This window comes from Corythoichthys intestinalis, chromosome 21 (genome assembly GCF_030265065.1).
Source record: "Corythoichthys intestinalis isolate RoL2023-P3 chromosome 21, ASM3026506v1, whole genome shotgun sequence".
Lineage (NCBI taxonomy): Eukaryota > Metazoa > Chordata > Actinopteri > Syngnathiformes > Syngnathidae > Corythoichthys > Corythoichthys intestinalis.
In genome coordinates this window covers 21,956,723-21,971,576 of record NC_080415.1, presented here as the reverse complement: position 1 = coordinate 21,971,576, position 14,854 = coordinate 21,956,723, and the positions used below count along the sequence as shown (strand labels likewise).

Below are 14,854 nucleotides of genomic sequence, written 5' to 3'. Positions count from 1 at the left end.
TGTGCTATTGTTGTGGTTTCAGTGACTGATAATCCAACTGTGGTCATGCTGGGTTGGCTATATAGCCCAATAAAGACGATATAGATAGCTAAACAACAAGGCACCAAGGCTTATCATGAAAAGATCAGATATGACCTGGTCATGGAAAAAGCCTGGAACCCGGTGCTTTTTTCCGAGGCTTTCCAGGCAGCTGCAAACACGCCACCCTTTCTTTCCGTGACTTGACGGAAGTGTGAATGTGTTTATTTGCACCAGGCATTTTTGAGCCACTAGAGCAGAGCGGCGTAAGAGGGAGCCCACCTGTTGGCTGGAGCTTTTTAAAAGGCTGAATCGGACCCAAGAAAGATCTGAGTGGGGCGAGAAGGGATTAACTAAAGCTCAGATCCTCAGTAACACATTTGCCTTTTCCGGGCAAGGCCGCACCAATCCACAGGTGTCAAAGTGGTTGTGATCCATTAGAAGCGGACGTAAATCTGATGCTCTCAGAATCCGTGCAAAATCCTCACCATTTCAGGTCATGTCGGCTCACCCGGAACAGTCGGCTTTGATCGTATGGGTTAAGCGACTGAGCCAAAGAGTAATATAGTGGCATATGGTGTCACATGACACAAGGGATCAAGTCAGGAAGCATTTCTCTTGAAAGAAAGAGACATTTCTTGCCACTGTGACTTCATCAGGTGCCACAAGGTTTCTGGCATTCCTGGAGTTGGGCCTTCATTAGGGGAAATAAAATGCTGGAGTAGAGGTAGAGGTAAAGATAAAGGTAGGGGTAGGGGTAGGGTAGGGTAAATTAGCTGTAGGGTAGGTTAGGGTAAGGTAAGTTAGGTGTAGAGTAGAGTAGAGTAGAGTAGAGTAGAGTAGAGTAGAGTAGAGTAGAGTAGAGTAGAGTAGAGTAGAGTAGAGTAGAGTAGAGTAGAGTAGAACGGAACGGAACATAACGGAACAGAACAGAACAGAACAGAACAGAACAGAACAGAACAGAACAGAACAGAACAGAACAGCCATTTATTGTCACTGCATATTATTTCAGATTAACTAAATTGATTCCAGGTACAGCCTTCCAAAGAGAACAGATACAACAAACACATACATGGGTAGACAATCTTTCTGAAGTTCCTAATGGAAAATTCTACAGATAATCCTTCTTGGATTGACCCAATGGAATGATTTCTTCTGTGCTAAATCAGCAGACACCCTTTTATTTGATGTGGTGTTTGGGGTCTGCGGGCCCCGCCACGACGTGAGCGTGGCAAATGGACGGACGTCATTGCTTCCTGGCTGGTAAGTGAACAGCACCAAGTCAACCAAGAACATGAGCTAGAGCAGACATTCTAAAGAAAACAAACTCAGATTGTTAAGACATCAGAGTTTATGGGCTTTGTCCACCGTGTTCAGTAAACAACCAGGCAAATATGAGCAGGTCGTAAGGGGTTTTGGGGTAGGGGTGTGTGGTGTCGATCGCTGCCCCCTCCTTTTCTCCTCACAGTTTTTTTTTCTGAAGTTTTATGAGCAAGGGGGCTTGGGCCAGTTAAGAAGCAGTAAAAAGTTTTCAGATGTTGATGACTTTTCAAGCCTGTGTGACTGCAGCTGTGACAGACGTTGCGTTGGGATTTGCAGTCCTTTTAACGGGCATTTGTTTATCTGATTGGAGCCTTTTGTGTGCAAATAGTGGATGTTTGTCCACTGTTATTGGCTATATTAAGAGGTTCTCATCACTCTCCTTGTTTTACGACTTTGTCCCAACAATCCAACGCTTGAATGCTTTCAAAGCACATGGCCATCTGGAAGGGAAAACAACTCAAAAGTGTGACTTCTTAATGTTATGCAAGTTTGTCAGTTAAACCAACCAACCTTGCAAAACACCTGAATTTGCAAGAATAGAGTAGAAGTAGAGTACGTAAAATTTGGCATACTTGTTGGAAATATACAAAACTTTTACTGGTTGCGATTTTTAGGATACAGTGAAAGGGAGAAAGATACTCAGGTTTCTATGATTGGCTCATCAATTTTAGCATCATATTTTAGATTGATTGATTGAAGGAATACTAGCATGCACACTCATCTTGCAGTTGGCTTACAAAGAGAACTTGACTGTATACATAGGCGGAGTTTGACTTTTGGGCTATGGGAGGCACAACATGTTGATGACCCCAAAACGCAGTGTCAGCAATAAAATTAACTTACAAGAATATTTATAATAATAAGTTGAAAATGAGCGTTTTTTGTTTCCCATCATTCTTGAGGGGAATTCTAAATCAGGCTGCTTAGGACAGTTATCCATTAAATATGGTACGCCCGCCGGTGTCGTGCCAATGTAGTTACCCCAGTCAAAAATTGTATCCCCTGGGCGGAGCCATATGGAGGTAGATTTGTGTCTTCATTATTCGATCAAAAAAAATGTGTTTGAATGCAAAAATAAATTTGAAACTCAAAAAAATCCATTTGAAAGCTATTTTTCTTTGATTTTTTTTTTTTTGGGGGGGGGTTTGAAGTCAAATTTTTTTTTTCGATTGAAGCAACTAATTGAAGTAATGTTTTGCGTTTGGGCCACGTTTTGGCTAGGACATTTGTGTCTTTATTATTCAATCCAAAAATAAGTTGCTTCAAACAAAAAATATATATACAAACGGAAAATCACTTCAATCAAAAATTTCAATCATAGAAAAAAAGTTTTTGAATGCGAAAAAATATTTGAGACTCAAATATTTGCATTTGTACACATTTAATTTTTAATTAAAAAAGTTTTCTTTGATTTTAGCCATCCTTTTTGTGTAGGGGCCATATTATGGGTAGGACATTGGTGTCCAAGTCATTAAATCCCCCAAAAAGTTGCTTCAGTCAAAAAAAAAAAAATATATATATATATATATATTTTCAAACAAAGTGAATGAATTAAGGTAAAAATCATTTGAAAAATAAAATTGCCCTTCCAAAATGTTTTTTTTTCTTTTTAATAATATGCAAAGCAAATACTGTCTAAGGTGCTAGTCACATTATCTGTTCGAATGATTATTTTGACCCGCTATAAAAATATCTTTTTTGTTCATTTACAAATTTTTGTTGTTTCCTTTAACGCTTTACAACTGGTATATATATATATATATATATATATATATATATATATATATATATATATATATATATATATATATATATATATATATATATATATATATATATATATATATATATGTGCATAGGAAAGTCAATTACATGCAATGACACTTTTCGCTCCCCCCCAAACTCCGCTTATGACTGTATACACAAAAATTGATACTTTAGGAACCCAATTTTTTTGCTCAACACAACTTATGGAATCTCTGACACTATAAATTAAACACTCCCCCTTACAGGTACTGTATATGAAACCTTTGTGGTTTATATTGTCTGGGTATTTCTTCACACAGATTTTAAAGCCTTTTATCAATGTATTCTTGTGGTCATACAATACCAACTCATGGTGTTGTGGTCAAGACCACCCTATTGGAGACCAAGACTTACTCGAGCGAGATAAAGACAAGAACAAGACTTATCGGCGTTGAGACTGAAGCAAGTTGAGACAAGACCGAGCCAGTAAAAATCAATCTTTAAATGATTGTTTACATTTTTAATGTTGAAGTTGGTTACGGGAATGGTGCAAAATTGGCAACTCAAGAATTTAAGCTATTTGTTGTTTGACCAAGTGCCTTCACTTGACAGGGTTCCTACAGGTTTCCTCAAGTTAAATTTAAGCCTTTTTAAGACCTAATTAAGACCACTACAAAAAAATCCCAGCCATATTGACAATTTATTTATTAATTTTTTTTTTTTTTTTAATGTGTGAATTTGTGTTAATTTATTTCTAGAAAGTGGAAATCTGGAATCTGTGCAGGATGTAAGAATGCAGCGTATTGAATAGGCTACTCACGCGACACCACCACAGCGCAGACACAGACCATAGTCGAACTAGAGGCGTTCTCGTTAGCGTTAGCACTTAGCGTGGCGAGCGTCATCTTAAACTCTCGGGATACCACAACGCCTCTGCTTTCATCTTTGCTGTGGAACCAAACGATGTGCGTACATCCACTCTAGCAAATCCATTAGCAATCGTAATTGGGCTTGGATGCAGGGGGGGGGCGGGGGGGGCTAGTGTTAGCTGCTGTTGCTTTGCTCACATTAGTAGATTGCTGGCTTGCTTTAGCTTCTGTCTCTTCAGACTTGTGAGCAGCTAGCTGACTTTTACAGGCAGATTGAAACACGCAGGCAATGGAAGGAGTTTGTTTCTTTCCTCTCATGGTGGTTATGTCCTTGGACGGTTTAGCATGAGACTCTAGCGCCGTCATGCCCATTGTACCCAGTTGAACTTTTGTTTTTCGCATATGATGCAAAAAGCCTCGAACACACTGCTATCCACCGGTTTGAGCCAAAGGCGAAAGGATTGTTTTCGTACATTTCCCCATCTCTCTAATACGAAATGTATGGCTAGGTGTTAAAAAAAAACACGCCAAAAAATCTGTGCCTTGTAAAGCATGACATTTTGTCGGGACTCACATCGGGAATCCGGATTCACGCGGGAATCCCGCAGGACGGGATTTTGAACCGGGCCTGCGTTGTGTTCTCAATGATTGGCTCCTCCCCCGTTTATTTATTAGGCTTATGATCTTAGTTAATCAAAATGACAAATGACTCTTTTGAGGAGAAATGAGACACAGAGAAGTTACACACATCATAAATTTTAAGACCTAGATATGAAAATTCAATACTTTTTCAAGACTTTTAAAAGGTTTATTTCCAATTTCATAAATTCTATATTTTTAAGACTTTAAGATCCCGCAGGAACCATGCTTGAACACTTGAATAAAGTTTAAAAATAGCAGATAATTTCTGGTCTTGGCCAGTCTTGACAGAAACCCAAAGAGCACCCATCTGGACGGTCTGAGGCAAGACCAAGACCAAGACTTTTGGGAGTCTGACCAAGCGGAGATCAAGACCTTCAAAATTTCGTCGATCTTGAGTGTTTCCACACCACGGACTGTAATAGCTTGATGTCAATGTTCCTTCCACTTTTATGACAGAGGCTACTCTGTGGATTTGTGTTTCAAATTAAAGTTTGTGTTTGTGGGAGGTAAATTGTGGTGACGAACGCAAGCGTGAGATTCTCAGTGAGTTAATTTCCCGCTCAGATTGGTTATAGTCGCTCATTTACAGAGGAGCTATGATTAGTAACAGACCCTGCCTCTTTGTCCAGCTCTCCCCACTTTTTAAAAACACCTGTATTTTATTGTCGTAACTCCACTTCAGATGTGACATTCACCCCATTCAAGCACAAACCTTTCACCTCAATTTTACCTAGACATATGGCAATAAGAGCAATTCAAATACGATCTGCCAAGGGAAAAAGACAAAGACTTTACACCCAAATTGTAGCAAGGGTTGAGGTACTGCTGTGATCAGTCATGAAAACAAGTCATTCAGTTTTTAGGGACTTACAGGGCTTTCATATCCATCACATCTGGGACCCATGAAACAACGGGTGATACATTGTTTAGGTCCTGATGATTCCGCTTTGATAAAACACAATACCTCTGTCACGAGGATTGAGAGTGTATGTGTGAGAATGTTAAGGTTAGGGGAACACATCTCAGAACTGTGTGTTTGTGGTATTGAAGGGAAATGACATTTTTACTGTGAATCTCAAAAAAAGATTTGGTTTGTATTTTCTTAGACACATTCCTGACAACCTCAAGCAAATCCACGTTAATGCAGCGCATAATGGGAGGACTTACCCTTGCAAGCCCTTCGGTGAGTGATGGGTCGGGCCATGTCTCGGTAAAAGCCCTCCTTGCAGTAGTGGCAGTGGCGGCCGGCGGTGTTGTGACGGCAGTTCATGCACACCCCACCGCTCTTTCTCCCAGAGAGCTTGTACAGTTCCATGTTGAAGCGACAGCGCCGGGCATGCAGATTGCAGTTACATGCTACGGGAGACAACAAGTAAACATGGTTGTTAGCATGGATGCTGGAGGTAAATTAGCCTTGACATAGAGTTAAATTATTACAGCACCACCTTCGTATCTTACATCTTTCCAGATCGAAATGAATGAAAATGCAATTAAAAATTCACTCAATGCCACTGATGCCAACAGAAATCAAATGACCTGAAAACACAAAAAATATTTTCTATACCCATTTTTGTTTGCTTGCTTTGCTTGAGAAAAAATGCACTATGCAGTATTTACAAGTATAACTTGCTCCACCCATTGTTCTGTCTTTCTTGGTTCTTCTTCTGTGGGCTTTATTGGTCGTTGGCAAACCATCTTAGCAAAATTATATAACGTAATTCTCGACTATAAGGCGCACCTGACTACCCACCAAATTTTACACGAAAAACCGGCATTTGTTCATAGATAAGCCACAGTGCTATCAGCCATCAGTGCTTCAAGAAGCTTCATTTGGCCATCACTGCTCTCTTGGAGGAGACAGTCAACCTCTGTCGTCACCTGCTGTAAACACTGTTGTCGCCCAACATGCCTCCTTGCATGCATTGCAGCGCTACAGATGTAAATAACAATCAAAATTCATGTTCTGTGCCAATTATTTCTTCAGTTACTGTTCCAGTTGTTTCATTAATTGCTACTTATAGTATTTGGTAACACTTTATTTGAAAGTGGCACCACAACACTGTGATGATAACATCATAATTAAGACATGACACCGCCATTAGCATTATTGAATGCTTATGACAGATGTTATTTTGTGTCAAATGGCAAATTATCTCACTTTTGAATGGATGTAAAAGATCCGAGCCACACATAAATGGAGTTAGTGACATAATTTGACGAATGACACTTAATGACATCGGTCATAAGCATTCATTAATGCCCATAATAGTCTCTTCTTCTTCTTTTCCTTTTGGCTTGTCATGTTATTATTATGATGGTCTTATGGCAGTCTTAGATATTCAGAAAAAGTCAGTCAAATAAAGTTCTACCTATTAACCCAATAAATCAACAAAAAGGCCACACAGGACTAGAAACCACAGGGTTAAAAATGAGGGGGAAAAGTAGCGGGTTATAGTCCAAAAATTACGGAATGTAACCAACTAATAATTGGTCTTCCACTACAAGGACAGCAGTGTGAATTGATGGTGGTGATAGATTGTAAAGTTTTTGGGAAAAACAGAATTAGGTACCGTACAGTGGCAAAGTATTTTCAGTGGTTCAGTTTTTCGCGTTTAATGTTACAATCTTATTCCAAAATGGTATCAATTCAATGTTGTCAATGTCAAAATTCAACACAAATCCTTACACACCACCAAATTTCAAAGTTGGTGACATTATGAAAAAAAAAAAAAGAAATACTCAAGACTACATCAAATTTCTCTCTGTTTTCCCACAGGGATTTTTTTTTAATTATTAAAAATAATTATTATTATATACAGTATATGGCGGAAAACACAGACAAGACTGAAAAAGCAGTTTCTGCTCTTGCACCCCTCTTTAAAAGAAACTGCTGCATTTTTAGCCAAAGCAACTGTTGTGTTTGATAGAACAATATGTCTATATTCTGCCATAGCAGATTCATGGCGCATAAAGCCCCCGAACTATTTTTAATGTGTCCGTTTTACCCTGAAAACCCCCGTTAACAGACGTCGCGCCACCGCTTTTGTTTCAACCCAGCCATAAAACGAAGGTAATTAAATATATTTATTATTCTAAATGTCTGGCGTTTTTATGTTAGAATCATTAATTGATGTCACATATTCCGTTTAAAAAAAAAAAAAAAAAACGACCTTAAAAAATTATTCACTCACATATTTTAAACTTTTAAACAAATAATGTCAGATTGAAAAAAATGACGTCTGTAAAAAAGTCACGGATATCTACCGTATAACTATCGCTCAATTGTATTTTTTTTTTGTTACTGTCGCATTTTCTCTGATATGCTAGATGATAAATAATCGATCCAAACAAAGAAAAAAATAAATAAAATAACGTTTAAAAGGGTAAATATATGAAAAAGATCTTGACCACTCCTTGATGTCTGCGATTTCTGCATCGCGACCCTTCTTATATTACCATGTTTCACCCATAAAATCCCCCCAAAATCCAGCTGTGGCTTTTCACAGCTGTGTCTTCAGACTCATTGATACATGCTACATGGAGTTTTTGGATCGAAACAAGGTAAATACGCGATAATATCTCATTAAAGTCATGGCGTCTTTAATTCTGCTCTTGCGTGCTCTCACCTCCAGATAGAGTTTGCTGTTTAAAAGACATTTAGTTTTTTTTTTTTTAATGCCCTCATGTTCAAATTTTTCTTCCCATAGAAAATTGAGATTTTAAGCTTTCCAATGATGTATCGCACATGCATATCGGACAATTTTCATATTTGGGCAAATCGGGGGTCTCAGAGTGGAACTTCAAGTCACCTGAGTGTTTTTTCGCCATATATAAAAAAACCTCAACAAAATATGGAAAAATTGAAGGAACTCTGCAGATGCCCAGCATGATATATTGTAAATAAATGCGTCCATCCCTACTATCTGTCCTGGGGAAGATTTTACCAAGTCAGTATTTACAATTACATTGCAGTTCTTAGCTTGGCTGCGGCTTAGGAGCTCATCCATCAAAATGATATTTGCAGCGCTCATTTTGCTCCTTCATAATTTATGAATGAAGCTTCCTTCGGTCCATCAGTTATTAATCACCGCAAAGAGACACGTTAATCCCGCGACTCACTGATGAGTAAAGGCTCCCAAGGCCTATTAAAGGAAAACGGGTTCAGATTCAGGAAGAGGTTTGAGCTTCCAGATGAGGTGAGCCAGGATGTAATGGGACATGAGACGTGAGGTGCTCTTTCGCCGAAAAGTGGAACTTGTTGCTCTCTTAACATTTAAAGTTTCATTTTACATTTGAGATTAAAGCCTAATACGAAACCTGCTAATGTTTACGTTGTCGAGATTGATTCAGTGCGTGAGTGAGGCAAAGTGGCTCTAAGGCATAATTGTTTTCTTAACTTTCTTGGCTCCCCTTATTGTGTGTACATTACTGTAAATCCACTGTCATACTGTAGCTTCATGTCAAGTCAATGGATGTATGTGTTTAAGATTAATAGAACACATTTGCATTAAAACATTATGTCCTGACATGTTACATATATTTTCATTTATAATATGTATAGAAAAATGTGTGATTTTCTTGATTTCCAAATGCAGCGTTGTTGCATCGTCATTGAAACAGTTCCAACTGCTTATTATAGAGCAGTAACATTTGTCAGTTTTCGCAAAGGATAAAAAAAATATGCCTTTAAACATTTCTAGATTATCTGTCTACACTACATTTGTTTCTCCAGCGGTTGTGTTCAAGTGTCAATTACTTTAAAAGGTTGTATCTCAGAAACAATGATGTCAGTCTAGTTAGTAAGGGTGTTAAAAAATATCGATTCTGACACATATCGCGATATTACATGACGCAATTCTCATATCGATTCAAAATCCGTTTGAATCGATCCTCACACGTGTGTTTTTGGTGGGAAAAAAAGCAATCACTTCTGCTCCTGTTCACTAGTTTGCAGCGCGCAGCTGCATTGCCTTGCACTCTGCTGAAGTAACAGAGCCCTCAACTGGAAAATATTGCCTCTTGTTACGGAACAAATTTCAGGATACGAAAAGCAAAAATGGGTTGCAACTCGCAAAGAGTTTACTAAATGTAACATAATTATAGCTGCTCTGCCATTGGCTATTGCCTAGCATCTTCCTGGCATCCAATTGGTTAAGAGGAACCTTCATTTATTTTTTTTTTTACATTATGCGCAACTCTCATTTCACGTTTATTGTGCCATAATCTAATTGTAACATGCATTTGTTACATGTTTTTATGTATTTTTAAGATTATAAAAGATTTATGTCTGAATTTTGGGGGGTTTGGAACGGATGGAAAACGTGTCTCTGCTTACGGAATTTTCAGTTTGCGGAAAGTCTTTTGGCTCTGTGGTTGTTTGTATACCTGGATGCTCAAGCTAATGTTTTCACCTGCCATTTTTTTTTTTTTTGAATAATTGTTTGCTATAAGATTCTATGCATACTTTAAGATGTTTTATTTATTTATTTATTTTTTCATATTTAGAATCCTGCATTTAAGCAGGTTTGGAATAAAACCAGCTTGCACTAAAGCAGGTTTGCACTAAAAAAGAGAAAATGTTATAAGGACAGCCATATGTTGTTCAAACATAAAACAAAAAAAATCTTTAATTAAGTGCTGGATGAGGTTTCAAGAATACATTGATATACAGTGATATTTCGTTTTCCGCGGGTAATGGGGACCAAAACCCGCCGCGATATGTAAAAAATGGCGAAGTAGCACCCCCAAAATTTTGTGTTTGTATGTGTGTTCAATGTATTTATTCAGATTTAGCATTGAAAAGAGACACATGTAAGACATTTTTCACACACCCTCGTTTTTTCCTCAAAGTATAATAAAAAAAAAGTATTAATATTTATACACATGTATGTACACACACACACACACACACACACACACATATATATATATATATATATATATATATATATATATATATATATATATATATATATATATATATATATATATAAATATATACGTATATATACAGTGGGGAGAACAAGTATTTGATACACAGTCAATGGGAAAACCCATTGGCATTGGGTTGTTCTCCCCACTGTATGTGGGAGCAGAAAAATGCTCGTCTTTAATTTATTGAATGCTTCATTGAGTGAGTTCACTCAAATCCGTTCAAGCTGCTCACTTACACACAATGAGTTGACACAGCAACTGTTAAACAATTAGTTGATTTTTTTCTTGTGTTCTTCGTGTTAAATGAGAGGTGACTGGCATGTTGTTATGACGCATCACGTAAGAGCCTACGTCACCACATAGATTAGGGTCTTGACTGTTGACCCGGGATTTTGCTTTCACACTGCATGACGATCAGAGCCGAGGTGATTTTAACGCAGGTCGCTTGGCGGGTTGATTGACACGGGTCGAGGCGGGTCGCTGCATCTTTCCCACTGCCACCAAAAGCCGATTGTTAGTGGGTTGACACGGGTTTTTTGGCCAGTGGGAAAGGGGTATAAGTGATCGGCTCAGGACGGCTCATCTGTATCTATTTATTTATTTTTTTCAATTGAAAAAAACCTGCGATGGACTGAGGACAAAAAGTTTGAAGTGCAAAGTACCGAGGGTTCACTGTAAATGTACTTTTATGTCCATTTTGATTACTTGTTTTTTTAAGTAATACACGAATATCACAATAATCGCCTGAAACTGGAGTATCGGGATTAATGGGGATCTAATCGTGTCCTGTGAATCGTGATACGAATCGTACCGCCGGATATGAGGCAATACACACCCCTACTAGTTCGCCTGTTACATAGTGTGTTAGCAATGAACTACTTTTTGTGAAATTTTCATTTAAAGTACTGCATGTGCCGTGACTCATTAAAAATGGCGTCAAACCGATCCAAGGTTCCTATGGCAATGTTAGGGAATCTATTCTCCAGACAACAAGCCAATGTACCATCACAGTAAATTTAAACTGTTATTTCAAAGGTACAATTACTACACAATGTTGCCGCAATCACGAGAACTGCACCTGATATCCACACAGAGTAGGAAGCCTGTCACCAGGCCGGGGAAATGAGGCTGTTTTTTTTTTCCCGGTCCCAGATCCTGGAAAAAAAGGGGGGAGCACATTCCCAGACTGTTTTCCAATTCCATCTGGTTACTATGCCGTCCAATTTGTTTGGAATTCAGACGCTAATCAAATACTGACTCAAATATGAATCAATAATGAAGTGGTGCGGATTGTTAGAAGTTGCAGCCGAATGCTGAGGTGCTTTGTCTAACATGACCACAAGGCAAGCGGGGTATATGAAATATTCATAACAAATGTCAAATTAAACACAGTCTGTACGCTGGAAATGATATTCAAAAAACATTTCGGTATTTTAGGGAGAAAAGGAGGAGAATTCTGTTTTGCGATCAAACATCTTAAAAACATACAGCTGTGAGCATGTGGGGCCGTTAACACATTGTCGTCAAAACATGAAAGTGATGGATCACGTTTTGTGTGCAGCTAAAGAAGTGATGGCCGTCTTACGGCATCTTGTTGATTTACTGCTTGGTGCAGCAACAGGATTGTCCAAGCAAGTACACAGAGAGGCATTTTCAAGTGTGGAGAATGTAATGAATCCAACACTTTGAGCGTTTTAACATATGTGGCCAGGGATGGTTGTCAAAGCTTATTTGTGGAATTATAAGACGCTAAAAATGCAAAAACATTGTGTGGCTGATCCTTAATACAAGTTTAACCCTTTAACACCGGAGCCAGTTTTGTCCGAATTTGCATGTCTTTGATGTTGACCTTATATTTCAAAGAAAAAATTGTTCACAATGGCCTGGTTGGGTCCCTTTTTTCAGGACACCATAGCCTTCATGTCTAAAGAGTTTTTTTTTTCACTGACCACGTATATAATCAACATTTTGGACCCAAAAAGGCAAAAAAAATCCCCAAATCTTTTGTCAAAACTTTGAATAGTGATGTCCAGGGTTGTTAAAAAGTAATTAATTACAGTTACAAATTACTTCTCCCAAAAAGTAATTGAGTTAGTAACTCAGTTACCTGAATGTAAGAGTTATTAGCTCCTTGGCAAAGTAAATGGTGTTACTTTTCAGGTTTTTTGTTTTTTTCATACCAAAAAAAAAATCCCTTAGGTCGCACTATGTGACGTTCAAAGGGTTTTTGGGATAATTGGCCCTAGCCCAAGTCTTTAAGTCTTTGTCCTAAACTTAACTAGACACAGGGGTATTGCGGATATTGCGATATCTAGATAGTCACCCTTTGCTATGTTTGGAAGGCATTTAATGTTGTGAATCAACCGTTAAAGTTGTTAAAATTGCTACCGTTATTGCATTAGCCCTTTAAAGATAGACTCAAGATTTTGCCGATTTAGGAGTATTTTAGATAAAAAGTTACTTAGGTTCGTTAGGAAGGTTCTCTACAACAGCGCCTTCCAGAGAAGTCTACTGCCTTAAGATGGCGGCCGTTTACTTACGCCGGCGAATCTATAATTTTGCATCTACTTCGATAAACAAGTGACATCTACCGTAGCATCATGTGGGCGTAGTTTCTAGGCTATCAGCTACAGTCAGGTATAATTGGAGCCATCTAACATCGCGTTTGCAACTGCGTCACAACTCTCTTCCCTCCTCTCCACTCTCGCTCTGCTCTCTCATCTCTCCTTGAGTCTAACCTACAACTAACGTAGTAGCGCTTAGTAACGCACGCCTTAACATCCTCAGTTACGGTAACGGCGTTGCAAAGATGAGAAAAGTAATTAATTAGATTACTCACCACTGAAAATAAAAATAACGCCGTTAGTGACACCATTATACTCTAACGCCGTTATTACCAACACTGTTGATGTCTTACTGACAACCAAACATGCTTGATTAACCGTTTTGAAACTTGATAATATTTATTCAGCTTGTTAGGATAAACATTCAATAGAAAAAAAATAAGACTGAAAAGTTTTATATTTGACAATTCAACACATAAAGCAGGTACGGCCATCGGCGTTTTTGGCCTTTACACATACCATGGTCAAAACAGGTTATATACAGTAGACCAACAGTGCAAAAAATAAATAAATAAATAAAAAATAAAAACAATATATATATATACTATATCGTCTACCACAAAACATTGAAAAAAAGTATATTGACCTTAAACTAGTTCAGTTCAATTTTTTCAGGCATGCCACTCAGTCCCCTCTTGAACAGGACAAAGGGCCACATCATACACTGCGTTACACAACCCACCCTTCCAGCATTTGTTCTGTCAGCCTGTCACTCTTCCCAACTCGCCGACTCATCCGAAGAAAACAGCGACAAATCTGGTCCATCCTCTTCCTTGAGTTGATGAAATAACGCATTAGCTTGCGCTAGTTTTTGATTCATCCCACACGTTTCAAAGTCGCTCGTTCAATCCGACCGGCCGTCGCTCGCTACCTCGCCTCCCTCTCCTTAGCTGGCGCCTCGCTCTGCAATTTATTAAAAATATTTATATTACTTCCATCCTTATTGATCTCACAATGGCTCCTAGGATATGTAGTCTTTCATGGTGCTTTCGGTTTTGAAAAAGGACAAGAAATGATGGAAACTGACATAAACACATGGTCCATGCAGCGTTTTAATGCTTATTTATGAGGGCAATACGACTATAAAACTCAAATTACATCTCCTGTTTTACTTGGTCGAATGACTTCAAGTAAAAATGGGCGTGGACCTCAACTTCCGCACATTCAAATGAGACCAACCTGCAGCAAGTGGGTGAGGTAATTACAGCGTGACGAAGCTTCAAAGATGAAATGCGTAATTTTTCGCCGCCGACACGTTCGGTGTTAAAGTGTTAAATGTGTTCCTTCAAACTCGTATCTCAAATCATTTTCCATACCTAAATACACGTGGAAATGCTAAGAATCTTTGCCTGTCTCAAACATTCGATTTTACAAAAACACCCAAGAATAACATGTTTGGAATAGAATGATTATGAGTTTGTTTTTAACTGCTTTTGAAGACCACAAAAATACACATGTATGAACACCCCTGACACTTGGACAACCCTCACACCTAAATTGAGCTTTTAGAAGGCCCTATTTCACAGTGTTAAACTGACATGTTTTTTAAATCTGGAAAAAAAAATAAAAAAGATCCTCTCTCTGGCCAATGTTGAAAAGTGTAAAAATGGCCCACATGTTGTCTAGGAAATCACACAACAAACAAAAAACGGTTGGCAAACGGAGAGACTACAAATCATTTTTAGTACGTGAGAAGAA

At 38.3% G+C, this 14,854-nt stretch overlaps 1 protein-coding gene across 1 annotated transcript in view; it reads right to left on the bottom strand.

Annotated features, from left to right (window-relative positions):
- ntn2 (netrin 2) overlaps window positions 1-14,854 on the bottom strand; it is a 105,182-nt gene that overhangs the window by 34,147 nt on the left and 56,181 nt on the right. Inside the window, exon 3 of the mRNA XM_057826937.1 lies at window positions 5,766-5,954. Coding sequence (XP_057682920.1) covers window positions 5,766-5,954 — 189 coding nt within the window. The remainder of the gene's footprint in view (window positions 1-5,765; window positions 5,955-14,854) is intronic.